Here is a 26,309-nt window from a genome sequence, read left to right as displayed (position 1 = left end):
CTCTACCAATGGGAACCCGTCAGTACGGCCACTTTTAAAGACAAGAGTAGTGGATGAGGGATGTCCCGCACCCACCAACCTCCAAAAGACCCCTTTAGTATGTTAGGCGCATGGAAATGCAGGATTTAAGATAGGGGTATTTATTCAAGACTAGCAGTTAAAATGTTTTTAAAAAATGCGCTGAATCTGTTGTTTTTTTAACTATCTATTGAAATGTTTTTGTTATATTTTTACAAATGGTTTAATGCTTTCAAAATTATTGTGTGCGGCTTCATTACAAAATTTGACATGGAGTTAAATTGACTGACTCCCCCACATCCACATCAGTAAAAGGCATTGACCGAAGTGTATATCTCCAGCTTCATTTGTACTTCCATCAACCTCTGTTTGACTGCGTGTCAATAAGTGAAACTGAAGCAATGCAAAAAGATAAAGCCTCGTTCGTCGAAGTAATAACAGCACTACCACAATCTGCCCATCAAACCCTGAAAGGGCCTTTATCATTGACGATTACCATACAAATATATTAAATGGAAAGTAAAAATATACGTTGAAAGGAAAGTAGACAACAGAGGTCAAAAGTGAATAGCGATCAACTATTACAATAGCTTTAAAATGTACACAGGCGCGCACCTTTTCTTCCTTATCAACTTTTTCCGCTGCGGGGCCTAGTGTGAGCAGACTGCCCTTGAAGTGCGTGAGACATTGAAGGGTAACGCTGACGCACCAGTAGGTCATTGGCTGATAGGGGTTGGTGGTGGGCGGGCGGGGAGGCGGTCCAGCTTTCTATAAAAGCTTGGTTGAGGCCTTTTTTCTACATCCAGCGCCTCGTTCTTCTCCTGAATTTGGCTGGTCCTTTGGGGTACCATGAAGTTCCTCATCCTTGCGCTGGTCTGCCTCCAGCTCGCCGAAGGGCTGGTCAGGTGTGTATGCCAGAGAGCTGTGCATTAGTGAAGCAATTATGGCTGCTTGTGAAGAGTGGGGGTTGACTTTTCAAAGGAACATGCTCTCGTTTATACTTTAAATGGTTCTTTTGTAATACTAAAGGTCCCATTTCTTTTCCTTATTGCAAGGCGCTGCTGAACTACCACCTGCTATATCTTGCAAAATCAGTACTTCAAGACCTATTTTGCCTTCATCAAAGTGGTTTGCAATGTAGATCTGTGGTGTATAAATTTATTTTTCATAAATGCCTTCATTTACTGTAGAATGTCTTTGTGACCATTGAACAGAAGTTTTTGGGCAATTTGTTATACTAGCGGGTATCAAAAGTAATAAAGAAGATGGTGATTTCTCATTCAAAAGAGAATTGTACATCTATTCTCCCAGGTTTGCAATATTGGAGACTGAATCTGGTCTCTGGATTACCTATCAATTGCTGTTAGAGCCTTCATAGCCCCTTTGGTAGCTGATAAATTCTGATGAATTTTCGGCTTGAAAGGCGGTTGAGCACTACTTTTTCTGGGACCGCAGGTGGTGGAGGAGCATAAGAAGGACATTTCATGTGAGCTCTTCTTTCTCCTGATGCAGGGTCCCTCTTCACAAGTTCAAGCCCATGCGGCAGGTGATGGCTGAACATGGAGTGAAGGCCCCCCGGGTGGATCCTGGGACCAAGTATCGGTTCAATAACTTTGCAGTGGGCTATGAACCTCTCTCTAACTACATGGACGTAAGTGACACTTTATTCACACGATACTCTTCGCTTTCTCTATTTTCTTAGCTCTTAGGCCTGATCCCTTGCGTACTCTCAATCTCTCCCTCTCTAAATTATCCCTTTTTCATCTCAATGTTTCATTCTTCCAGTCGTCATTCTTTATTGACGCCAGTAGAGTAACTCTAAAGTTCACGCACATGTTGAAAAGATCTTTGTGTAACCTTTGGGTAACTGGAATGAACCACTGCAAAACTGGCTCTGTCTTTTATCTTGTTGAATCAATAACACCTCTCTGGGGAAGGTAACTGCAACACCCATTCCCTGTGTCTTAATAGAAAATTCTACCTGTGCTTTGTGATAAGCAGGTGGTTCATATGTGAATTTGACCCTTCTCTTTTCATCATTTTTGATTCTTCTTTTATCTTGTGATCCTTGACGTTGTCTCTATGGTTCTACTAAATCCATACTAATGAATGCTTCTAAAAAATGAATTATACCTTTTACATATGTTTACTTCTTCAATGCTATGTAAAGTCACATATTACTCTATCAATATCCATCATTCTCTCATGTGCGAACTGAATCAATCACTCAATCTCACACATGCTAACACTTCTGATTAAGCAGGGAGACTCGAGGTATGGTGCCAAAAATAATGTTAATTGAATTTTCCCCCTAGAATCCAAAGATATTGGGGAAAAAAATAAAAGTGTCTCCTTTTTGGGTTGTTATGGCTTTGGAAATACACTCATGCATTCACTTGAAATCTATCAATCTTGCTGCATCCCTGTCACTGCCTAAATCATTCTCATGAACTGATGTCAGTTTCTGTCTTACTGTTTCGATTCTTCTTTCTCACACTATCTTTATCAGTCTCTACTATCTCACCACATCGAACCTCTCCATTTCACTTTGTGTCTCACTGTCCCTTTCATTATACCACTCTTCTATTCTCTCTTGCAATCTTGACCTTTCTTCTCAATTTTTGCTTCCTAGCATATTTTCTTCAGCATCCCCCTCAAAAATTGTTTTCAAAAGGGAATAACTTATTAAGTGTGGTAAGCATGGTAGCATGGCAACTACGGTCAGAGTCAAAGGTAATATGTGAGCAATGCTCCTGACCAGCAGATTGGCGATGGACACCAAAGGTGAACATTTAAAAGAAAGGCTGGGTATCTGCATTGTAACATGAGCACATTGGGCCTTTGATGGAGAAAGGGAATCACAAAATGGCACCAGTGTGAAAGGAGCCGAGAAATGATCTGTTGGCAGAATCGCACTCCTTAGCCACGCAAGGAATGATATTTTGGGTGAAAGATGTGGTTGTTACTATCGATGAAGCCAACAGAGAAGAGTTGTATATAAAAAATATTTTGAATGGGAGAAAACTGTGCAACGTTTTAAGATAATGGCGGCAGAAAGATGATTAGTGTTTTTAATTGCCTAGTAGGTACCAAGGTAATCCCGGATACTAAGCAGTTCTTCATTTTCAGTAGGTCTCTCTATTTTAGAGGGTTAATGGGCTTTGAAATCCATTTTGCAAAACCAAGTAAGTAAACATTGTTGTCAGTGATAATTGTTTCCAAACATGGAGCCTCTTGAATCATGAATGTACCTGGTGCTCTGAAGGGCTTCTGAAGCCACAGGTGGAGGGGTTCAGGGGGCTTTCTTCATGAACTCCCCTTTCCTCCACAGATGTCCTACTATGGTGAAATCAGCATCGGCACACCACCACAGAACTTCCTGGTCCTCTTTGACACCGGCTCCTCCAACCTCTGGGTGGCTTCAACCTACTGCTCTAGCACTGCCTGCAGTAAGTATGGATCACAGCCTTTCGCAATCTGAACAACGCACACCTACTTTTCAAAGCGAAGATGGTTTACCTCTATGTTTAACCAGTTGGACATATAGATGATGCTTACAATTCTGGAGTTGTGGTCCTTTGTGAGTCAATGACGAGTGGGTGGGGGAGGGGGATGACAAGGGAAGACCAGGCAGTAAGGAAACAAGGAGCTGTTTGCCAACATGCTGGATGGACAGTCACCGATGTTTGCCTGGCCTGACATATGAATGACTCTACTCCAGCACACCTGCGTCTGCATGTTGGACAGTGCTTTGTCCAAGCAGTGTAAGGTTTTAGCCTGTAGAGAATAGAGTCTTGGAAAGCAGTCACCTGCACCCTCCCAGTGGTAATTGACACCTTGTTCTCTTCTCTTGATACAGCCAACCACGCAACCTTCAACCCCAGCCAATCATCCACCTACACCAGCAATAACCAGCAGTTTTCCATCCAGTATGGGACAGGCAGTCTGACTGGCATCCTGGGTTTCGATACTGTGTCCGTGAGTACCACGTTTACCATCCACTAATGAATAATCCATAAAAGACTAACGAGAGCCACAATCTTCCTCAGGAGGTTGTCTTGTTCACCACTACTGGGTATACCTATTTCCATGACTAGCACAAACACTGCCGCTCTGGGTGCTCCTGGCCACAGACTGCATTGTTAGCCCTAGACTGATCCAAAAGCAGTGATGGAGCTGGTGAACTTTTAAAATGGTGGGGTTAAAATATCTACCTTTGAATTGGACCATGCAAGCAGGTGAAGAGTCACGTCTATCTGTTTCTTGGAGGGTTGGGGGGTGCTCTCCTTCTGTCAGACAGCCCGTGCACTTCCATGGATTATTGGACCCGCCACAATAGCTGTTTGAATCAATTTCCGAACCTCCTCCTTTCTTACCTGATTTTAAGGCAGCGCCAAGCCACCACTGGGGTATTAAAGCGCATTATAAAATATATTAACATAACAAGAAATATGCAAAGAGGTAGGTGTGACCAAGCAACAAAGATTAACAATAATACTACCCAGCTATGCATAAATTAGCCATCAAATACAAGCTTTTAATTGTGAAATACAATTTTAAAATACATTCATTTGGTCTGAAATATCAGCTTTACCACTAAGGAGGAGAGCGGGAGATACAAATTAAGGCATGTCCAGGCACCATCCCAATATATACCTCATTAGTCACAGACGAACTGTTATGGCATAAGTGTGAATGCTTTTATGCTGGATGCTTCCTTGTCTAAAACCTCTTAGATCTAGGGAACTCTATTGATGGAGACGGAGACTGATAATAAAGGCACTCACTATTAAAAGAACCCAAAACCCTCACCCACCTAAGTTGCTTGCTTCATCCCATGGCATTTGCTCATCATCCCAGGTTTTCTCACATCGCCTGGGGTGGACTTATGTATAGAGGAGCGCTTGACTGTTGCTTAGTTTTCACCTTGTATTCACAAGGAGATAGGAAACAGTCAGATCTGTAAATTTATGAAGGAATAGGGCCTGTTTATTAAAATTGCCCATGGTAGACCAAATGTGAAAACTTTATTGGTGTCTTCACACAGTATTTTATTTTTTAAACCAAGAGGATTGATTATGAGGGCTGATTATAACGCGTCATGCCCTTTAACTCAGAACGTTTCTTGACATTTTGTGCCCACTAAACAGTCAGCGGCAATTCATCAAGACACATGGCCCTTACTTACTACCTACCCTTTGACCAGTGGCGGCCCGTGCAGGTAAGCACAGTGGGGCGGGGTTGGAGGTGGAAGTTACAAATGACAGAATAGCCCTTACCTTGCGTTCTCCGCATCTCTGACTCTACAATGCAGCGAGCACACGGTACATGGTTATATTTCTTTCTTTCTTTTATTTTCACTATTCCATCATTCATCACTTCCACCCCAGCCCTCGCCCTGCCCTTTCCCCCACCACGCTTACCTGCACGGGCCAACACTGCCCTTGACTACCTATCTCATATGGCGTCTGGTAATGTGTAGGGCAAAATGTTTTGTTAAATAAAAAAATGGCGTGTATCACAGCCATCTTGTGTTGTCACTGGTAGTAATAACATTCCTGCAAACAGCATTATTTGAACTATTCATCATTACTATTTCACCAGTAGCCATTAGATTGGAGCTAAGTATTCAGCCTTACTTTTGAGGGCTAAATTACTATCCTCCTTGTAATAACTACTTCATGTACCCCAGTTCATGTTAGCTGCATGCTTATTCTTCCTAAAAAATAATAAGTAAACACAGAACTTTTTAGTTTTCAGTGATAACCTGCAGCACACACACTCACGGACATAGCATGTTCTATGTGGTTAATGAAACATCAGTGTCTGAAAATAGACATTTCAAACAGAAATTCAAAAGTTTCATTAGGGTATATAGGTTTAACTTTCCATCTTCACCCCGCACAATTTCTTGTTGAATGCCAGATTTTAATTTTTACTCAATACATGTTTGGCACCCAAACAATAGCATTTTATTTTCACCTGTCTCTCACATGTCACAGGTTAGATTGTACCTGTGACACGATTTAGCACAATCATCAAACACCAGAGATGTTCATCTAATGCCAGGGATTTTCCTCACCATTACATCAGGGATATCCTGAACTATGTCAAAAAGTGCGGCACTATGACAAAGATAACCACTAATTCGAAAGTGTCAGTGTTGCATAATGAATAGCACCAATTATGTCAGGAACACCCACAAAACGTTAAGGATGGTGTAGAAAACTGGGTTGTTGTTACAGTACCACACCACACATTTTTTGACTAGCATTCGGTGCAACTTTGTCTGTAGTGTACTGGGTATACCTACTAAACAGGTCCCAAGTGCCAGTATTCTTTCCCAAACGTGCACAATTGTTCCCCCAAGTGTCCATACCTTTAGCAACCTCTATAAGTCCCTAGTAAATGGGCGTGAAGAATCAAACAGGGTCCTCCATGGGCTGGAACATGAATTGTGCCAGCCTAAGAGACCCCTAACCAAACTCGTGCTGGGCTGCGATAGCAGGCTGTGTGTTTTGGTGCAAACAATAGTGAAAACACGACCTGACAAACATCCTTGTGTGCCATCCCCCTAACACTGCATGTAGTACTTGAAAGTCACCCATATAGCAAGCCTTACAGCCCTAAGGTAGGGTGCTTGTTATTACATGTGAGGGCATACCTGCATGATTAGATATGCTCCAATGGTGGTCAGTTCCATTACTGCCAGTGCAAGTAAACAGGGAAGCCATTTTAGAACATGGGCGGGACACTGGTGAAAACGAGTTCTCTAGCTACATGATGGTTCACTGAAAATAGGCATGTTTGGTATCAAACATCTCATATTGATAAACCCACACTGATTCCAGTGTTAGATTGAACAATACATGGAAACATAGGGCACCTTAGAGGAGCCCCCGGAAAACCTACCAGACTCTGGTGTGGTCAGTGATTGTTTTCTGGCAGTCCGCCTTGGGAGACACTGTTCTAACCTTCTAGTGTGAAAGCCTTTTGCTCTGAGGAGACTCCGAACAAAAGCCGGTCCAGGAAGAGGGTGTCACACCCCTTCCCACAGGATGAGCTGCTGATTAGCCTTCCTAGGTCAGCAAGCTTCAAAGAGCTACTGCGATTGAAATACAAATGTGCCTCCCCTCATTGGAGAGGAAGACTCCGCAACTGACTTGGCTCTACCTCTGTCAGCCTTCCTACTGACTTCATCTATTGCCCCAAAATTCGACTTGTCCTGAAGCTGCTGATACCACAAAACCCAGGATACCTGCCAACCTTTGCCCAGGAACCAAGACCCCCTGAGGAACAGCGGAACTCTCCCCTGCATCCTGCAGACAGCACAAGAAAGACAAAAAGGACTCTGGCCCCTTCAAAACCCAACATCGCCAAGGACTTCCGCACCCAAGCCCCCAGCCCTTGTCGAAGAGGGCCAAAGGTGTCAGCGTGGTCTCCAAGCCAGCCCTCAAGGTAAGAATCCCTGGTGGAGTAACTACTTGTGAACTCTCCAACATCGCCTGCAGCCTCTGTTGGCAGGCCCCTTCAAAAGCAAGTGTTGCTGGATGGAGAAACCGGACACCCCAAAGACCCTCTACACCCAAATGCCCCAACCCGAGGAGAAGGGGCGGGTAAAGTTTGCGCTATATAAATTTGCATTAAATAAATTAAATAAGCGGACCAATGGTGTCCCCATGTCCCCCAATACAATAAGAACCGAAGACACTCGTTAGTTTCACCGGAATGGTTCCCCAGTCCTCCCCTGCAGCCTCTTCCTACCCCAACCATTCTCCATAAGATAACATTGGGCACCCAATGCTGTTTGGTACCTCTGCACCCAGTAGCCCTTGTGCCACTGGTAGTGTTCTGCTGACAAGAACTGGTGAACCGCACACAATGTCCATCCCATAGGATAATATTGAAGAACTGAAAATAATTCATATTTAAAAACATACTTACATGAACAATTGTCTTCTGATGCTTAAACATATATAAAGATACTTACCAGTTTTATAAATTGGTTTGCATCTTCTTTTTTAAGTTGTGTGTCTCATTTGTTGACCATTGGGTGTATTTTCAAATGTCTTGCACCCCTCTGTGTTAAGCCTAAGACTGCTCAACTACACAACCCCCTAACTTAGCACCTTGGGATTGCCATAGAAATCCCCCTGTCCACACATAAGGGAAACCCTGGACTCTTTACACGATATATCGCATCCTGATATATCATATAAAGAGTCAGCTTCACACAGATGGGTTACTATTTTGCCTCGGATAGCCATATTGTTTTATAAAAATGTATACTACAAATTCAAGGATGGGATAATATTATGCAAGGGATAGCCACAATATTGGCAAGCATATATGCAATTTCATAGAAGGCCTACATTACAATAAGCTACCCCAGTGAGACTGCATTTGGCCACTGCAAAGATTTTCAAAGCTCAGTCACATCACCAATTTCCCATGCTTGGAGTGGGTGGTGGCAAAAATGTGAGTGTTGCATTAATCTGTGGTTAAGAACTGACAAACCAGGCATTGCGTGGTTGATGTTATATAGAAGGTGCTTGCAGAGTCTGGGCTCACGCATAGTGGGTGGGGTCTGGGCTCAGCTAGCATAGGAGGTATGCTTAGACATGGGGTGCAAGATAGGATGCAGAAACATACATCTCACTAATCTGTGCATGTTGCACTTCCAAAAAATAAAATCAACCAATAGAGGCTCTAGCATGTGTCAGGCTGGGTGAGATTCTGTATCACTCAGTAAATTGCATGGAGGCATGTTGGGTTACAATGCCATTGTCAATGATAGATGGATGACTGTGATGTTCAAATACATCTAGGCCAAGAGACACTACTGTTGCATCATGTCTCATTCTTGGCCTGATAGTAGACCATGCATTTTTCACAAAATTAGGAAACAAACTGTCTGGTTAACATGTTGCTCGTATCACAAAATATTCCTGTTTTCAGAAATAAGCTCTGTGCTCATGAAAGAAACACGCTATGCACTGTGGCTCCTCCAGATGCAATTTCTGTGAAATTTCATTTGATTACAATGTTTTTTTTTATCATTCTTCAGATCCAGGGCATCACAATCACACAGCAAGAATTTGCCTTGAGTGTCAACGAACCTGGCACCAACTTTGTCTATGCTCAGTTTGATGGAATCTTGGGTTTGGCCTACCCCTCAATTGCAGCTGATGGTGCCTCCACTATCATGGAAGGCATGATGAACCAAGGCCTACTGTCCCAAAACATCTTTGGTTTCTATCTGGGGTATGTGACTGTGAGCTCCTAGAGCTGCAATGCATATATTGTCAAGACACGTAGATGTGACGTTAAGACTAGCAAATCCATTCTTACTCATATGCTCTTACCACAGTGAAATGCTGGTAGCTGATATGATATTCTGGATACAATTTTATTGCAGGATGTTAAAAAATATATTATATTTTGAAATGCAAGTGGATATTAATGCTGTATTCCTTTCTCCCCATCTTTTCTGCTTCAAAATCCTGCTGTGTGGTGTTTTTGAAATTTAGATGTAAGAATGCTATGTGATGTTGTGTACTGAAAAAATCCAGTTCCCTCTCCTTTGTCATATGACTCAGTGCCACTTACAGTTTTGTTTAGGGTCAGGAATGTTGCAGGAATGCAATGTTTCCAAAGGTATGTTTAATAACACCGAAATCATGTCTCATTTGTCTTTTTTGTATGTTATCTCTTGTCAGCCAACAAGGCAGCCAGTCAGGAGGTGAGCTTGTCTTTGGTGGAGTGGATTCTAATTACTACACTGGTCAAATCACCTGGACACCGGTCACACAGCAGATGTACTGGCAGATCGGTATTTCAGGGTGAGCACCTCTTAGTTGAAATGAACTAGTCTGACTTTTCTCTTTCATTATGTTTTTCTTCTGTCTCTTTCTTTTTGTTCATGAACACACCACAATTATCCATAATTTATAAACTGTCAGGCATTGTTTATCTTCCTTTACATGGTAACACATGGATGGCCATGACTTTTTTTAGATTGTACAGATAAGTTTAGTTTAATATGGTTTCCATGGTGAAAAATGGTTGACTATGGTTTATTAACCTTGGCTACAAAGTCATCCAGGGTTGACTGTTGTTTTACCTGATTTATATGGTCAATCATGGTTGCTCATGGTTTATTCGTTTTTACAAAGGTTATGGCACAAGGAAGAGATGATAGGTTACCATATATGCTTACATATGTTAAATAGGATTGCCTAGTTTGCGTACACCTGAGATGAAAGGTTCAATTAGAGAGTTTTCTGCTAGGATTGTTTGGGTCACTGGTGAGTAAGTTTAATATGGGGATTTATAGGAATGCTGATTCTCCAAACGTGAGTGTAAAACAATTGAGATTTCATTAAAAACAAGGAGGCTAGTATTATGCATGTCACCCTACATGTACTGCTCTGCAGCACTCAGAAGAAACCACAAGAACATCCGAACCATATTTGAGCACACAATAGCACACTCCTGCCTACATAAACTCTCCATCCTCCTTTTTTCCTCTTCTATTGTACAGCCCTGAGGTAGATAAATATCCTATGCTGCCTTTCAATTGGTGGGTTTTAGCTATTCATTCTGTTAAAATAATTGCATATATTTTAATACTAGGAGCATCTGGGTTATTTATGAACGGTTTTTGTTTATTTTGTAGTCAGCCTTCGATTTGGTATGTTTAGTAGTACTTGTACGAAATGTAGATGTCTAGGTTGATAGAATAGAGTTAAGCGATGTACAACTAAGGTGAGAATTTAATTAAATGGTTCGGGGGTCTTACCCGATTCCGTTGAAGTGGCAGTTATTTGGCATCCATATATTACTCTCACGTACACCGTCTAACGAGCACTCAAGTAAGGGCAGCTGGAAACGGTGTCCAGCATGTTGAATAAGCACACCGCATTACACAGAGATGCACTGTTGAAGTTGAGTTTTTCACAGCCATTTATGTTTTGGAGTGTCCGCGATAGGGTGTGTGTTAAAAATTGGATTTCTGGTTGGCTAAGGGTTACGCCAAAGCCAGACAGAAACCACCACTCTAGTAAGGGCAAGGGGGATACACACTGTTGATAACCCCTGCTCACCCCCTTGGAAGCTTGGCACGAGCAGACAGGCTTATCTCCAAGGCAATGTGTAAAGTATTTGCACTAACACTCACAGTGACACACCACAAATGGACACTGTACCAGTTAATATAAAAATATCAATATCTTTATGTAGCTTTGGTCTTATCAACACGTCAGAAGGATGAACATTCTTATAAAGTTACTTGAAAAATCACTGGGTCTTTTGGGATGTTGTTTGCCTTATTCACACTTCTCTCAGCAAAAACAGCCTTTGAATGCTCAAAGTTCACCTTAGGAATGCTCTTTGCATAAAAAACGGGCAAGTTGTCTTGAATGCCAAACTCTGGTTGTCAACATGTGGCAAGTCCCTTTCACCAAGGTACTCGTTTACTACTAACTGCCGTTTTGCACATAAGATTTCCTTTTCCAAAACGGGTGCTCCTTTACAATGCCCCCGCAGTACCCGGAGAACACCCCGAAGGACATTGTCCTTAATCTGGCCCCTGATGTAACACGGACCGTGTTACACTCGTTTGCTCACTTCCTTAGTTCCAAACTGCGAGCAATCCCAGCCACAACGAGGGACGCGTTCCTTGAATATTGCCCCTTGCACCAGGCGGCCCCTTTCAGTCACTGAGAAGCCGGAGGCCGAGAATGCTCTCCTGGAGACCCGCACACCCTGAACCCAATGGCAATACTACTCTGCTCCGTCATTTGTTCGAAGCCGTTACCTGGGTGCACGGTCCCTTTCCGTCTAGCACAGCTGATAGCTGGGGCTCTCCACTTCCTGGATCTCGGGATGGTGCCCATAATAGAAGAATCCCTTGCTGCTAGGCAACCGGTGAAGCTGGGAGCCAATCCCAGCGCCGCTTCCCATGACAGATTCGGAGGAAGGGAATCAGTGCCGATGAGGCTCCCGGCCCTGCGGCGGTGATTGTTCCTGGCACATCGCTTCGGTTCTTTTCTGTACCGGGCCGGCAGCGGTGATCTCTACCCCTCTGGTGTTGGCCTCGGGTGGTGCAAAGCGATGCACCCTCGAGCACTGATTCAATTACTTAGGAGGCATGGCCAATCTCCCACAGTGCCCCACTGTGTGCCAAAAGCACACCGAGCCGATTCCACACAGGCCGGTAGGGTCGAGATCACGAGACCCCAGGTAGTACGCAGCAACATGCATTCAGCACCAGCCCGATGGTTTCCTTTACAAACTTTTGTGTCCCTGAGTTTGGCAACATTAGGCCAGCTCTACCCAGGCCCTTGGAGTTAGCTGGACTTCAGAGGGGGCAAAGCACACAGCACAGCTCCTCTTCAAGCAAAGGGGACACAGCACACAGCAGAGTTCCTTAGTTCTTCTCCTCAGTAGTAACAGCAACTGTAGGTCAGCTTCCAGACACTCAGCAATGGCAGTACTTTTTATTAGTCTTCCTGGCTGTTCTTCTTTTGCAGGGATTCCTTCTTGATCACAAAGTATCCTAATCTAATTTTACAGGGGTCTCAGCTCTACTTAAATACCTCGAAAGTCTTTGTTCTTTCTGTGTGAGGGGTCCTGGTCCCAGTCCAAACCAGTTCAGAGTGCACTCTGCCAGGGCACATCTTCTTTTGTGAGTGTGGGCCAGGGCCATCAGACGCACTGCAGGACGTGGAGCCATGATTGTGGCAGGCACCGCACTATTCAGACCCAGGTGCTACTCCTTCCCACCACTCTACATGCAGATGGGTCTATTCAGCCTAGTGCTGACTCACCCAGTCTCCTGGAGCCAGCCCCAGCCCCTGTCACTCACAAACCAGACAGTCAATCCTCAAACAGGCAGAGGCACACAGAAAGGCTGAACAAGAAAATAGCCACCTTCTAAAAGTGCTATTCCCAAACTTAGAATTTAAAAACCATCTTCACTAAAAGATGTGTTATTACATTCTGAGTTTAGGGATACTAGATTCCATATGTCTATGTTGCCGTTATGGGAAGTTAAGGGTGGGCGCAGTTCGCGAAGTAGCGCTACGCGAAGCTACGCAAAGTGCACTTCGCACTACGCGAACTTCACGTAGCACTACGCGAGCTGCGTAGTAGCATGTTCGCACTGTGCAAGATGTGTTTTTAATGATTGCACAGTGCGGACAAGCATCCGGCACTGTGCAATCATTGAAAACGGCATCTTGCACAGAGCGAGCTGTAGTTTTCTGCTGCTCGAGTAGATTATTACTCAAGCGGCAGCTTTCTCAACGCGAACTGGTAGTTTCTCATTGAAAGCGGTCACGAGCATGCGCAACCACTCAAAATGAGAAACCTTACCTCCCCGTGTTGAGAATCTCGCCGGGATGTCATTTTGCTTGCTCGTGGTCGCGAACATGACGTTCAGGACCGCGAACAAGCAAAAAATGAGCACTGCGCCTGTTCGCACTGTGCTACGTGCAGCTCGCGTAGTGCGAAGTTGCGCACACTTCGCAAACTCCGCGAGCGTAGCGTAGTGCTTTGCCCAGGGTTAGAAGATATGCAGGTAAACATGTTAACCAGCATTCCACATGTTAGCCTATGGGCAAGATAGCCTTTCAATAGGGAAAAACGAAATTGGCAGTATTTCACTATCAGGACAGGTTACCCACACTAGTACATGTCCTACCTTTCACATACACTGCACCTTCACAGGGGGGTATCTGGGCCTACCATAGGGGTGTCCAATGTGTAAGAAAAGGGAAAGGTCTGGCCTGGCAAGTGTGTACACTGGCCAGGACCACATGGCAGTTCACAGGCCTGAGACACCATTTTAGGGCTACTCATGTGGGTGGCAAAATCAGTGCTGCAGGTACACTAGTAGTATTTGAATCACCCGCCCTGGCACACTCAGTGCGCTTTAATAGGGATCTACTGGTAAGTCAAATAAGCCAATCATGGATAACAAATCATGATAACAATTTATAGAGAGAGCATATGCACTTTAGCTCTGATCAGCAGTGGGAAAGTGCCCAGAGTCCTTTAGCCACCAACCACAGGTCAGAAAAAACAAGGGAGGAAGAAGCAAAAAGCTTTGGGATAACCCTGCAAAAAGGGCCATTTTCAACACTGTGGTTTGACAGTTGAAGCAGCATCATTGCAAGCGGATAAGAGAGATGTTGCTTTCTTTAGTTGCAAGGTAACTCACTGAGTGAGCTTATACTGGCGTTGTATTGGAATGTAGAGAGTAAGCTTACACTGGAGTTGTGTGTGTACAATAGAGGGTATGGTATCATGGAAAATGAGCTTACTCTACGCATATGTCAGATCATGAGAAGTGTGCATGTACTATGGTTGTGTGGCAATCTAGTGAGTGAGATTACCCTATGTCTGTGTGGTCATTAACAGTGAGTGAACGTACACTGGGGACCTGCGGGAATGGAAGGAGTGAACATACATTCTGTTGTGGGAATCTCAGACATCTTATACTGGACCTAAATAATATGATGTAGTGTGAGATTACATGTTAAACATGCACAATAACTCATTTTCTGCCATGTTTCTCATCAGTTTTGGAGTTAATGGTCAACTGACTGGCTGGTGTGCCCAGGGGTGCCAAGGAATCGTGGACACTGGCACGTCCCTGCTCACTGCCCCTAGTACATACTTTGCTGCTTTGATGCAAGATATTGGAGCAACTCAGAATTCAAACGGAGAGGTAGGGACCCGCAATAACCCCCTCCTCAACACTTTTCCCACTTATGGGGGATTCTAATGTCCCTGAGGGTGTGATACTAAAAGGTCCATATTTTAATAATGTCCTGCACATATATCGACTTCACAATAACGACTACCACTATACCTCCAGCGTAGGTAAATGCAGGTTAGAATAGTAAATATACACTTCCTTATGTAAGCTTACCTTGCAGAGTTGGTAGTCTTCCATATTGTGCAGTCAATATATGTCCAGGTTAATTTTATTGACATTGGCATGCAACCTGATGGATGAAGTAGAATTTCTTTGTGGGTAAGATGGGTTTCTGCCCTTTGATTTGTGTGTTGGTCTACATCCAAACAAGAGAAAAGGCGCTTCTATTAATGTTGTCAACTATCTGTTCACAGTATGTGGTCAGCTGCAGCAATATTGACAGTCTACCCACCCTGAGCTTCACCATTGGAGGTACCTCACTACCCCTACCGCCCTCTGCATACATTCTCCAGGTATGGTATACTATAATTGCTTTCAGATATTGGTACAATGTGTCAATCCTAGAAGATTCCATTACATTGATCATCTTGTCTCACATAAAGGACCAGGCAACATCTGACACATGCCTCTATACATAAAGTACATAGCCACACCTAATCACCCTGCCACACATACAGCACTATAAAACACCTCGAAGACCCTGACATTTCAGGTCTTCTCAACATTCTTAGTTCATTCAGTGTGCATGGCATCAGATCTCTCATATTTCTATATTCCATGCTTGAGAAGCTCCTTGGTTTCAGATATTAGCTTTGCAAAATTAAATTCCTGAGTTCACAACCAGATAGGCTGGACTTGCAATACCAGAATGCAAAGATAAAAACAGCACTGGATTACTTTCTTTTACATGCTATTTGCGAAACTTGAAAGCTCTGTGATATTGTCCTTTCCCATACCTAATCAGCCTATGCTATTTCTAGTACTTCCTGTCATATATGTTGCACCTTGTCACAGCATGTAGATGTTGCAATCTCCTGAGACCTCTGCCGCAGCTTGTTCAAAATACACTGACTCCATTGCCAATCCCTACCCTATCAGGTCCAACCTGCCATCCAGGACGCACCCTGCAGCGCATTCGTAACCCTGCCACACCCGCTCCACCTTGCACTAAAGAAGCACTTGCTATACCTGGCGCCCCATGCCACACTGTGTGAGACTTGCACTTGCAGCTCCAAGTACTCACTATCTCCTTCAAGGAGATAGTGACAAGGGTGCAACACATAGTACACCCTTGTCTCCTTGGCACAGGGTGCTCAGTTTGATGCACTGTTCCACATTCAATCCAAACTCTTCATCCTTATAGACCCTATCACATGTGGCAAAATTGCACTCCGTATGCATCCGGCCACTCCAGTCACACCTCCCACACCCAGTATCTTATGCCGGGCCTTGTAAAACCACATTTGGAACATCCTACTACACTAGGCACAGCACATTTCACCTGAATTATCCTGACACACACTATGAATCCCTGATAAGCCATGCTACCCTGTTACCCAGTTTGGGCACCCACACTGGTGTAATCTACCACACCTTTTTACCTGCACTCTTTCCACCTAGAAATCGACTTTAACACAAAATAACAGGCTCTTAACCACTGCACCACATCGTCATCCACTGAAAGCCGCCACCTTACCAAACTATACTGGCCTAATCATGAAAACTGCCATTTTCGTTTGGGAGACCTTTAATGACAGGCACTCCCTCACAACCATATCAGTCTCCATTGGCTACATCTATTTAGTATGTCTCTAATTGCCATGTGTAGTTTTCCCTGGTTTGCACTTCATATTTGTACTTCGTGTGCACAAGGCAAAGTATCTCTCTCTCTCTCTCTCTCTCTCACTCTCTCTTTCTCTCTCTCACTCACTCACTGTCGTTATCTATCTCTATAGCAACCGTGATGTGAAGGTATTTGAAGCTTTGGGTCTAGCATCTACTCCATAAATGCTAGATGACACCAAAGAGGCAATGCCAACATAGGAACCCGTTTTTTTCCAGAAAGCAATGGGTTCTACTAAGATGCGCGTTTGTACCCCTGCATTTTAATCTTTCATTGTCTCTCCATGTGAGAGAATTAATACGAAAGCATAAATGTCTTCTTCTGCCTTTCAACAGAACAATGGCGAGTGCTCCGTTGGTATCATGCCCACTTACCTCCCCTCCCAGAACGGACAGCCCCTCTGGATCCTGGGTGACGTCTTCCTGCGGCAATACTACTCCATCTATGACGTCACCAACAACCAAGTGGGCTTTGCCACAGCGGCCTAGATCTGGGACCTCTGTGCACCAGCCTTCCTGCATTGTTCATCTTACTTCTTAATATCACTGTTGCATGCTTATTCCAACCATCTGGGCGTATTCCACCTTGTTTGATTTAATAGATTAATGTACTGACTCTAATGTTGAAATTTGTTCTCAAATTAAAATTAAGCGTCGACCTACTTACTCCTAGCTGTCTTTCAGCTTTCTTAAGTGAGAGATTGGACCCACCAAATGATAATGTATTTAACTGTGAAACTGTGTTGACCCTGCTGGAAAAGAAAAAAAAATGTTTGGGTTCAACAATAGAATTACCCCATCTGCTACAGACATGGATAAACAAATATAAAATATGACCTTGTATCCTGAAAAAATAGGTAAACATATGAACATACAAAAATGATTGCAAACATCTTACATGTTCAGGGTAGTTTTTTGTTTCGTGGATCATGATGCCTTTTACTAAATATATGCATATCAGTTCTGAGGCGGAGCTACATCAATGCAGAGCCGCAGAGCCAGCTATCTGCGCATGGGAGCAATGCTCTTTAGGTATTTCAGATCGAGCCTGGGCATATTCTAAAGGAGAGAGATCTGTAATATCCACAAGAAAGAGCTTTATCAAAGGTAACTTGTTCTTTTTGCTCCTGCTTTACAACAAAGTTTAATGATTTGTTTTGAGTTCTTAGCTCATGAGGTTCGATTGGAGTGTGGGTGGCAGACAGGGTCAGATTGGTAACACGGGCACTTGGGAAATAGCTGTTGGCTGCTTTTTTGGGCGGCTTGGGGGCTGTCTGTGCTGTCAGGATGCCGCCAGCGGCCCAGTGGGTGCCTGAGTGGCCTTTCTAGAGACAGCTGGGCGGGGGTGTCACTCCCTTTCTCTCGCTGGGCCTGTCCATTAATGTATGCTGATTGAGAGGGGGACTGATCAGAAGTGGTCGCACTTGCATTCATGTGTGGCTAAGCAGTGTGAACTAATCTATACTTTTTTATTATATAAGTGAAGTTAAAACATACCCACAACCCCCTTTCTTTTCATAAAACTTTGCTGAAACAGTGTTTTGCGGAAAGGCAATACGCAAATGTGGGCCACTTTTTTTTTTGGTGTGCCCAGGCCGATTATTGATCCTAATCCAACCCTGGTGGCAGACAGAAGCCATATAAAAGTCCAGCTTCTTTTGGTCTCCTGGGTGCAAGAGCACCTTGAGCTGATCCAGAGCCGGACCTTTGACTTGAGCCTTCAATTGCTTGCCTGTTTCTACCATGTAGAGGCACCATCTTTTTATGTATAGTTCTGGGTTCATTGTTATTTATAATATGTAGGTTTAGCACATATAAAAAGTAAACATGCCACAATTAGCCTGGTGTTCAACCTTAAATTTGACCATGTACTTCTTATTGTGACTAACATTATTAGCTTCCTGTCAATACATGTGAACAATGTGAGACAGCATACCTAATTTGCAATATATTTTATGGGTCGGCATTGCCTTTTCTATAGGAAATGTTTAGAAAATATGCCCCCCCCCAGTAGCTAATTGAAACCCTCTACTACTTTAACTTTCTCCATTCCAAAATGTAAGCTGCAAAACTGGAGCTGTGAATCACTCCTAGTACTAGGAGCATCCTTTTGGAATTCACTGACTTCCTCTATTTGACTGGAATTCAGTCTGCTTAAATTCTACTAAAACTTCAAACTTGTTAACACTTTCAGTAATAATATTGAACAGTCATGCTAATATTACCTTGTGTCTGTATTAGCACAAAGAGAGTCTGTAAAAGAATGATAGTGTACTTTATAAAATCCCCAAATTAAAACATAGATAATGTATCTGAATTCTGCCCTTTGTTAGGGCTGTGAGAAATTGGGTTGTTGGTTGAGGGTGTTGTGACCTCTTTTCAAGCAACAGCCACAATCCTTGTCAGGGTGAACCACAAATGTCAAAAAATGAATCTGTACTTAAGCCCATAGTAGCTTGGCACAAAATAATCAGGCTGGACTCAGAGGAAATGTGTAATGATTTAAGCAGCACACAAACAGTAATAAAGTGAAAAAGCAACACTAGAAAATTCCCACAAAAATTTAGGAAAATAAAATAAACTTTCAAAAAAGTGTTGACACCAAAACGAGAAAAATCCAATAAGTAGGACAGAGATATGCAATTTCAAAGATTTATGGTATCAGGATACCAGACATCAATTTCTACAGGAACAGAAGTAGCTCCCAGTTCGACTCCAACACTGTGAGGGATGACTCTTTCAAACTCACCACAACACACCAGCAGGGGGAAGGGTAAGTGAGTAAAAAGAGAGACTGGCAGGCATCAGCTACACCCTTCAGTTCAGGAGCCTACTTGGTCTTCTTGGTGTAACCACTGGAAAAGATGCCTATATAAACCACAGTAATAACAATATTCAAATTAATATGAAATTGTCTAATATGCTAAATTCTATAAATTCTATTATACTTTCCCCACACTCGTCACCTGGACTACATTAAGGAACTATTTCTATCTTAAATACATAAAGTTAACATTATGTACACATATTCACTATTCTTTGGTGTTCTTTCCTTTTAAAGAAATTGCTACAACGGCACACTTTAATTCAACCTTGTGTGGAAGTATCCTTTCTCTTTAACCTTAAAACATTGGTCTATCTATCTATCTATCTATCTATCTATCTATCTATCTATCTATCTATCTATCTATCTATCTATCTATCTATCTATCTATATACATATATATATACATATAGGTGCCCAACTGGTTGGGAGATGTAGTCCTCTTGGCTGCAGAGGGTCCTTGGGGCCAGCAGCACCTCCTGCTACCTCCACTAAGTCCCGCACAGGAGATTGCTGAGAAGGGATCAGAGACACTGCCTTTTTCTCTACCACTCTGCAAATGCACCTCCTGGCACACTACTGGTTGAGGGATAACTTCCCTTGGATTCTGAGGGTCCTTGGGAGACAGGAACCACTTGGTTACCTCTGGTAAGTCCCACACAGCAATATTGCTGAGAGGTCTTGCCCGCTTTCTCCATCACTTAGCAAGCATGTCTTCTGGCACACAGCTGGTTGGGGGATGAAGTCCACTTTACTCCTTAGGGCCCTTTGGGGCCAACTACCCCTCCTGTTACCTCCAGTAAGTACCACACAGTGGGATTGCTGAGAGGTCCGCGGAGCCCATGCCTTTTTCTCACCACTCAGCAAACGTGCCTCCTGGTGCACTACTGTTTGAGGGATGAAGATCTCTTGGATGTTGAGGGACCTTGGGGGCCAAAAAGCCCCACTGCTGCCTCCAGTAAGTCCCAAACAGCAGGATTCCTGAGAGCTAGTCAGAGGCCCTGTCCCCTTTCTCTACCACTCCACAAAAATGACTACTAGTTAAAAAAACATAGAAATTCACTAAAAAAACAAAGGTTACACAGACGTTATAGTTAGGGAACAGACTTTGAAATACCTTAGAAATTCACTTAAAAACCAAAGGTTTCAGGGATTTTATAGTTAGGAAATAGAAGTGCAAGTGTGACAGGTGACAGCTTCGCCCCTCTGATCAAGTCAGGATGGCTCATCCTGCCTACACCCAGACCCTCTATTGTGTGACTGTCTGAGAGGAATAAACAAAGACCAACTGCCAACTACACCTAGTCATGTTACCCAGGAAACAAGCTGCAGGCACCAAATGGTTAGGACAAGAAAATGGCCGCTTTCTAAAAGTGCCATTTTCAGAATTGTGGTTTAATTCAGAGTTCACCATTAAAGAAGGGTTTAAATTACAATTCCTCAGACACCAAACATGACAGTTTCACCTTCTGCCAAATAAAAGTTATCACTTATTAAATGTTATAAGGTAACTCATCCTATGGGAGAGTTAGGCCTCACAGTAGTGAAAAACGAATTTGTGAATTTTTCACTACCAGGCTGTGTAAATGTTAAAAATACATAGTAACCTTTTAATTAAAATGCACCCTGCCCTTTGGGCTGTTTAGGGCCTGCCCTAGGGGTGACTTATGTATTGGAAAGAAAGGTTTACGCATGGCAAAAGATGTATTTAATTCTGAGAAAATGTCAGTTTAAAACTACACACAGAGACCTGAGACATGTTTAAGAAGGCTACTTATGTGGGTGGCAGCGTAAGTGCTGCAGGCCCAGAAGTAGCACTTTCTAGACTATTCCCCCTTCTATCCCTCAGTATCCTATTCAAACCATACATACTTGCATGTCCACTGCCCAAATTTCCCTATACTAATTTATTTATTTTATTTATTTATTTTATTTTTGACATTTATAGAGCGCGACAAATACCCGCAGGCGTCTCGGCGCTGAGAATGCACTTACTTGTAAATCAGAGACCTAGAGAGAGTAGTCCACCACTAATTGTTTTTGAGTTCTGGAGTCACGTGCTACTTGCAGAAAAGCACTTTGATGCTGGGTAGGTTACACAGACGTTATAGTTAGGGAACAGACTTGAAATACCTTAGAAATTCACTTAAAAACCAAAGGTTTCAGGGATTTTATAGTTAGGAAATAGAAGTGCAAGTGTGACAGGTGGCAGCTTCGCCCCTCTGATCAAGTCAGGATGGCTCATCCTGCCTACACCCAGACCCTCTATTGTGTGACTGTCTGAGAGGAATAAATAAAGACCAACTGCCAACTACACCTAGTCATGTTACCCAGGAAACAAGCTGCAGGCACCAAAGGGTTAGGACAAGAAAATGGCCGCTTTCTAAAAGTGCCATTTTCAGAATTGTGGTTTAATTCAGAGTTCACCATTAAAGAAGGGTTTAAATTACAATTCCTCAGACACCAAACATGACAGTTTCACCTTCTGCCAAATAAAAGTTATCACTTATTAAATGTTATAAGGTAACTCATCCTATGGGAGAGTTAGGCCTCACAGTAGTGAAAAACGAATTTGTGAATTTTTCACTACCAGGCTGTGTAAATGTTAAAAATACATAGTAACCTTTTAATTAAAATGCACCCTGCCCTTTGGGCTGTTTAGGGCCTGCCCTAGGGGTGACTTATGTATTGGAAAGAAAGGTTTACGCATGGCAAAAGATGTATTTAATTCTGAGAAAATGTCAGTTTAAAACTACACACAGAGACCTGAGACATGTTTAAGAAGGCTACTTATGTGGGTGGCAGCGTAAGTGCTGCAGGCCCACAAGTAGCACTTTCTAGACTATTCCCCCTTCTATCCCTCAGTATCCTATTCAAACCATACATACTTGCATGTCCACTGCCCAAATTTCCCTATACTAATTTATTTATTTTATTTTTGACATTTATAGAGCGCGACAAATACCCGCAGGCGTCTCGGCGCTGAGAATGCACTTACTTGTAATTTGGAGACCTAGAGAGAGTAGTCCACCACTAATTGTTTTTGAGTTCTGGAGTCACGTGCTACTTGCAGAAAAGCACTTTGATGCTGGGTAGGTTACACAGACGTTATAGTTAGGGAACAGACTTTGAAATACCTTAGAAATTCACTTAAAAACCAAAGGTTTCAGGGATTTTATAGTTAGGAAATAGAAGTGCAAGTGTGACAGGTGACAGCTTCGCCCCTCTGATCAAGTCAGGATGGCTCATCCTGCCTACACCCAGACCCTCTATTGTGTGACTGTCTGAGAGGAATAAACAAAGACCAACTGCCAACTACACCTAGTCATGTTACCCAGGAAACAAGCTACAGGCACCAAAGGGTTAGGACAAGAAAATGGCCGCTTTCTAAAAGTGCCATTTTCAGAATTGTGGTTTAATTCAGAGTTCACCATTAAAGAAGGGTTTAAGTTACAATTCCTCAGACACCAAACATGACAGTTTCACCTTCTGCCAAATAAAAGTTATCACTTATTAAATGTTATAAGGTAACTCATCCTATGGGAGAGTTAGGCCTCACAGTAGTGAAAAACGAATTTGTGAATTTTTCACTACCAGGCTGTGTAAATGTTAAAAATACATAGTAACCTTTTAATTAAAATGCACCCTGCCCTTTGGGCTGTTTAGGGCCTGCCCTAGGGGTGACTTATGTATTGGAAAGAAAGGTTTACGCATGGCAAAAGATTTATTTAATTCTGAGAAAATGTCAGTTTAAAACTACACACAGAGACCTGAGACATGTTTAAGAAGGCTACTTATGTGGGTGGCAGCGTAAGTGCTGCAGGGCCACAAGTAGCACTTTCTAGACTATTCCCCCTTCTATCCCTCAGTTTCCTATTCAAACCATACATACTTGCATGTCAACTGCCCAAATTTCCCTATACTAATTTATTTATTTTATTTATTTATTTTATGTTTGACATTTATAGAGCGCGACAAATACCCGCAGGCGTCTCGGCGCTGAGAATGCACTTACTTGTAAATCGGAGACCTAGAGAGAGTAGTCCACCACTAATTGTTTTTGAGTTCTGGAGTCACGTGCTACTTGCAGAAAAGCACTTTGATGCTGGGTAGTAAGCGCTATATAAACACAATTACAATTACAAAGGTGGTAGAGTGCATGTATAAACCAGCGTAGTGTTTATACTTTCTATCAAGCAAAAGGCAACACTATGGGATTGCCATCAGCATATTGGGTTACCTTTAGGTCACTTAAAAAATATACAGATGCTAAGAGAGATATGCAGTTTTACACAAAAGAGTAATATCAAAAGTCACTTCATTAACAGGTTTTCTGATATAACAAGAGTAGTTGTGACATTGACTCCGTATCCTACTTCTATGAACCCTTGTTATAACTTGTGAGCCCTTTATGTATAGGTTTGACAGCACAGATGTGAGACAGAGCTATTGCTAACAAATTATATAGAGTGATCTTTTGGGTCTGCCTAATTTAACAGTTGGGTTTCTTAGACATGGTTCTTTCAGCCAAAGGCCTGAGACTTTGTCAATCATGTCTTGGCTCAGCCCAGTGGAGTATTCTTCTTTGACATAATGCTATTGGCTATTTGAAAGCAAAAGACACACAAATGATGGACGGAATGCAGAACAAATCAAGACATTCACCCCCAGTCAGGAGATCTGGGTTAAATCCATTGTTCTTTTGCTCACCATGCCACCCACGTTTAGACCCAGCATCTGCATATCAGTCTTAAACCTGTGCCTCATGGGAACATTCCAGCCCAAACTGCCAAACCAGGTCCTCCCTGGAACAGAAACAAGCACCCTAGGACCGGTTTTTGCATTTGTTGCACTAAGTGGTGGCCTGGTAAGCAAAAGACCGATGGATTAAACCCAGATCTTTGTTAGTGGGGAGTGAATGTTTGCATTGTTCAGCACTCCATCCATCAATTGTTCCTATTACATTTGTTGCTCTAAGTGGAAGGGTATGCCCAGATGAGAGTTCTGTGCACAACTGGATTCAAGCTAGCTTGGCTGATGAGTGGTAATGCTCCGAAACCGGTCCCGGGATGCTTGTTTCCGGTCCAGGGAGGACCTGGCTTGGCAGTTCGGGCTGGACTGTTCCCATGAGGCACAGAGTCAAGACGGATTTGCATGTGGCTGGGTCCAAACTGGGTGGTGTTGTGAGCAAATGAATGATTGATAAAACCCAGATCTTTGTGATTGGGGTGAATATTTGTTCAGCATTCCGTCCATCAATTGCTCCTTTTGCAATTAGCTATTAGAATGCATCTTTCTGCCTCCACTTGAATTACACATTTAAATTAAACCCCAACCTATTGGCTTCACCAATGCTTATCTTTCAGCAGATGCCATAGATCCTAATTTAAAGAAGACCAAAAAAGTTTCAAGACTTTTATGATTGAAAATGAACCACCCACAGACATGAGCCAAAAATGTTGAGGTAGATCAGTATTTCAAGAAAGAGAAGTCATGATACATAGTAATGCCTCTCTACCCATTAGAGTAATTTAAAGAAAAAGTAAAAATAGCACAGCCAATTCCACCTCGCAGTCCCCAAAGCATAAGATACATTGTCACCACTTATCAAAGGGGAGATTGGTACCCATCCATGGAGAGGGTCTATCATCCCCTCACCTGGGTAAAGTACACATATCACCATTGGTAGAGAACATCCTCTACGCTTCTGAGGTCCACGCAGGTAGACAAAACCTAGCGGAGTGCTCCATCAGGGGAGAAATGCTACTATTAGAGCACGATCAAGCAGTCCCACCTGCCAATCCCTTTTTCCTCATGTTTCTGAATTTGTACAAGGCATAGATAAACATATTAGGAAAAACAACAATGAAAACAATTCCTTGAGGGACAGCATGACAGGCGGATTTCATGGATGAATCGTAGGGAGTATTCCAGTGCAAAATAACTTTTTGCATATAAAACATAATATGTTCACATAAGAGGACATTTTCAACACTCTAAATCTCGATCAATGTCTGTCAGAGATATCAAAATAGAATATCATTTAACACATCATGACACATTTGTTTATAAAGCCTATCCCATTTTCCCCCAGATTTCTTTCTGATTCATGTGGGCAATCTGTCAAATAGGTTGAATCCCATATATTTAAACTGTTTTCACAACACAATTATTTACTATATTATTTCTTACAGCACTTTCAGTTAAAACCGTTTTTGGTAAATACTGTTTCTACTGACTTTTGTTCGAACCCTCATGTAGGATAGTAGGATCTGCTTTCATGGTCACCTCCACTTTTGGCTGGTGTAATTATGTTTTACTGACCAATCTGACTGGTATCCTTCTAATCAGGACCCCAGCCTCTTCTCCCCTAAATTGGACATGGTGAGTACTTAGGTACACTCCAGATTGACTTCTGGGGTACCCTTGTAAGTCCCTAATACATGGTACTAAGGTACCCAGGGCATAGGTACACCAGGGGTCTCCCATGGGCAGAAGCATGTATTATGTCACCATGAGAGACTACTCAAATTGTGACTACAGGCCTGCCATTGCAGGCTGTGTAAACTGGTGCTAGCACATCTTACACCAGATATCAGTCTCCTTATATCTGAGGTTACTGCACTTAAAACCGATAAGTCACCCATAAGGCAGGCATTTGAATCCCGAAGGCAGGGTGCTAGGTTCTAAGTATGTGGATGCTCCTGCTTGAGCAGGGCACCTCTAACACCTTCTGAGTCCTTTCACCGGGGTTGTAAGTGCATCAGCCATTACGATATATAGAGAGGCCATGCGTCATTATGTGATGACCATCTCTAAACTGGCTGTAATGAACGCTGTGGTGTTTTGTTTCAAACATGTTGGAATTATACCTCCCACACCATAAACAGTATGTGAGGT

The 26,309-nt window shown here is 42.9% G+C and overlaps 1 protein-coding gene across 1 annotated transcript; it reads left to right on the top strand.

Moving 5' to 3' along the window:
- Nucleotides 1–783: 783 nt before the first annotated feature.
- On the top strand, nucleotides 784–17,251 carry LOC147731404 (gastricsin-like). The gene is made up of 9 exons (XM_086956446.1): nucleotides 784–923; nucleotides 1,531–1,669; nucleotides 3,350–3,467; nucleotides 3,878–3,996; nucleotides 9,086–9,282; nucleotides 9,738–9,860; nucleotides 14,605–14,752; nucleotides 15,157–15,255; nucleotides 16,922–17,251. The coding sequence occupies exons 1-9, from the start codon at nucleotides 868–870 to the stop codon at nucleotides 17,072–17,074; spliced, it is 1,152 nt and encodes a 383-aa protein (XP_086812572.1). The 5' UTR covers nucleotides 784–867; the 3' UTR covers nucleotides 17,075–17,251.
- Nucleotides 17,252–26,309: the final 9,058 nt, after the last annotated feature.

This window comes from Lissotriton vulgaris, chromosome 2_1 (assembly GCF_964263255.1).
Source record: "Lissotriton vulgaris chromosome 2_1, aLisVul1.2, whole genome shotgun sequence".
Classification (NCBI taxonomy): domain Eukaryota; kingdom Metazoa; phylum Chordata; class Amphibia; order Caudata; family Salamandridae; genus Lissotriton; species Lissotriton vulgaris.
The sequence above is the reverse complement of the archived record's forward strand: the minus strand, read 5'-3'. Positions and strand labels throughout refer to the sequence as shown.

Coding starts and splice junctions, on each gene's coding strand:
- LOC147731404 (XM_086956446.1), top strand. CDS start 868: ATGAAGTTCCTCATCCTTGCGCTGGTCTGCCTCCAGCTCGCCGAAGGG. Junction 3,468..3,877: donor CTGCTCTAGCACTGCCTGCA/GTAAGTATGGAT, acceptor CTCTTGATACAG/CCAACCACGCAACCTTCAAC. Junction 9,283..9,737: donor ATCTTTGGTTTCTATCTGGG/GTATGTGACTGT, acceptor ATCTCTTGTCAG/CCAACAAGGCAGCCAGTCAG.